Source organism: Carlito syrichta, unplaced genomic scaffold, assembly GCF_000164805.1.
Source record: "Carlito syrichta isolate Samal-C Ts95f unplaced genomic scaffold, Tarsius_syrichta-2.0.1 Scaffold303117, whole genome shotgun sequence".
NCBI lineage: Eukaryota > Metazoa > Chordata > Mammalia > Primates > Tarsiidae > Carlito > Carlito syrichta.
Genome location: NW_007247213.1, coordinates 28,319 through 29,323, shown reverse-complemented (window position 1 = coordinate 29,323; position 1,005 = coordinate 28,319). Strand labels below are relative to the sequence as shown.

The 1,005-nt window shown below is 58.1% G+C and overlaps 1 protein-coding gene across 1 annotated transcript in view; it reads right to left on the bottom strand.

Annotated features, from left to right (window-relative positions):
• LOC103260112 (cilia- and flagella-associated protein 46-like) overlaps positions 1-1,005 on the bottom strand; it is a gene marked incomplete at its 3' end in the record, with an annotated part of 70,512 nt that overhangs the window by 41,208 nt on the left and 28,299 nt on the right. Inside the window, exon 11 of the mRNA XM_021712183.1 lies at positions 304-494. Coding sequence (XP_021567858.1) covers positions 304-494 — 191 coding nt within the window. The remainder of the gene's footprint in view (positions 1-303; positions 495-1,005) is intronic.

The following is a 1,005-nucleotide window of genomic DNA, read 5'->3' as shown; positions in this document are numbered from 1 at the left end:
GTCTCACCAAGTTACCCTGGCTGGTCTCGAACCCCCGGGCTCAGGCAATCCACTCGCCTCAGCCTCCCAAAATGCTGGGATTGCAGGCTGAGCCACCGAGTCTGGCCAAAGTGATGGCTTTATCTTTGGAATATCCATCCAAGCCTGTGTTGAAAACAGGTGGACTCTGTTGCTCGCATCACCTTTATGGCAACTAAGTTTAATTTTATCCTTATCTGTGATAGGGAAGAATTCTGCCTTATCCCCTTCCTGCCCACACAACATGGCTTTCTGGGGGACAACTCGGGATAGACGTCGCCCTACCTGTCCATCTTCTCCAGGACCTCCGCGATGTTGGTCAGGGGCTTCCGCAAGTGGCGACGCAGGTTGTGCTGCAGCAGGGGTAGGCAGACGTTCCACTGCGTGGCGCACACCACGTGGAGGACGCGGGGGTCGCCCAGGCGCAGGGCTCGCTGCAGGGTGACGTCAAGTCTGTTTATGACGTTCAGCTGGCTCTGCAGAGAGACCGTCGAGCACGTCTGCAAAGGGAGTTCAGTGAGTGCCAGGGACCAGGTCGGTCACCCCATGGCCTGCGAGAGGCAGGGCTGGCACTCCCCGGGACTCACCTTCAGCCTGGAAAGCTCGAAGTGGCAGGGGGAGGGTGGCACGGGGGGCGGGGGCACACTGAGAACTCGGGACTTAAATCTGTCACGCTGTGTCAGACTGTGGGCCCGGGTCTGTCTGTGAAAATGTCCCTGTGATGGGCGTGATGGCTCACACCTATAATCCCAGCACTTTGGGAGGCTAAGGTGAGAGGACGGCCTGAGCCCATGGGTTCAAGACTAGCTGGGCAACTTGGTGAGACCTCGTTGCTACAAGAAATCAAAAAATTAGCTGGGCGTGGTGGCGCATGCCTGTAGTTCCAGCTACTTGGAAGGCGGAGGCGGAAGGATCACCTGAGCCCACCAGGTTGAGGCTGCAGTGGCCATGAGTGTGCCACTGCACTCTAGCCTGGGTGACAGAGTG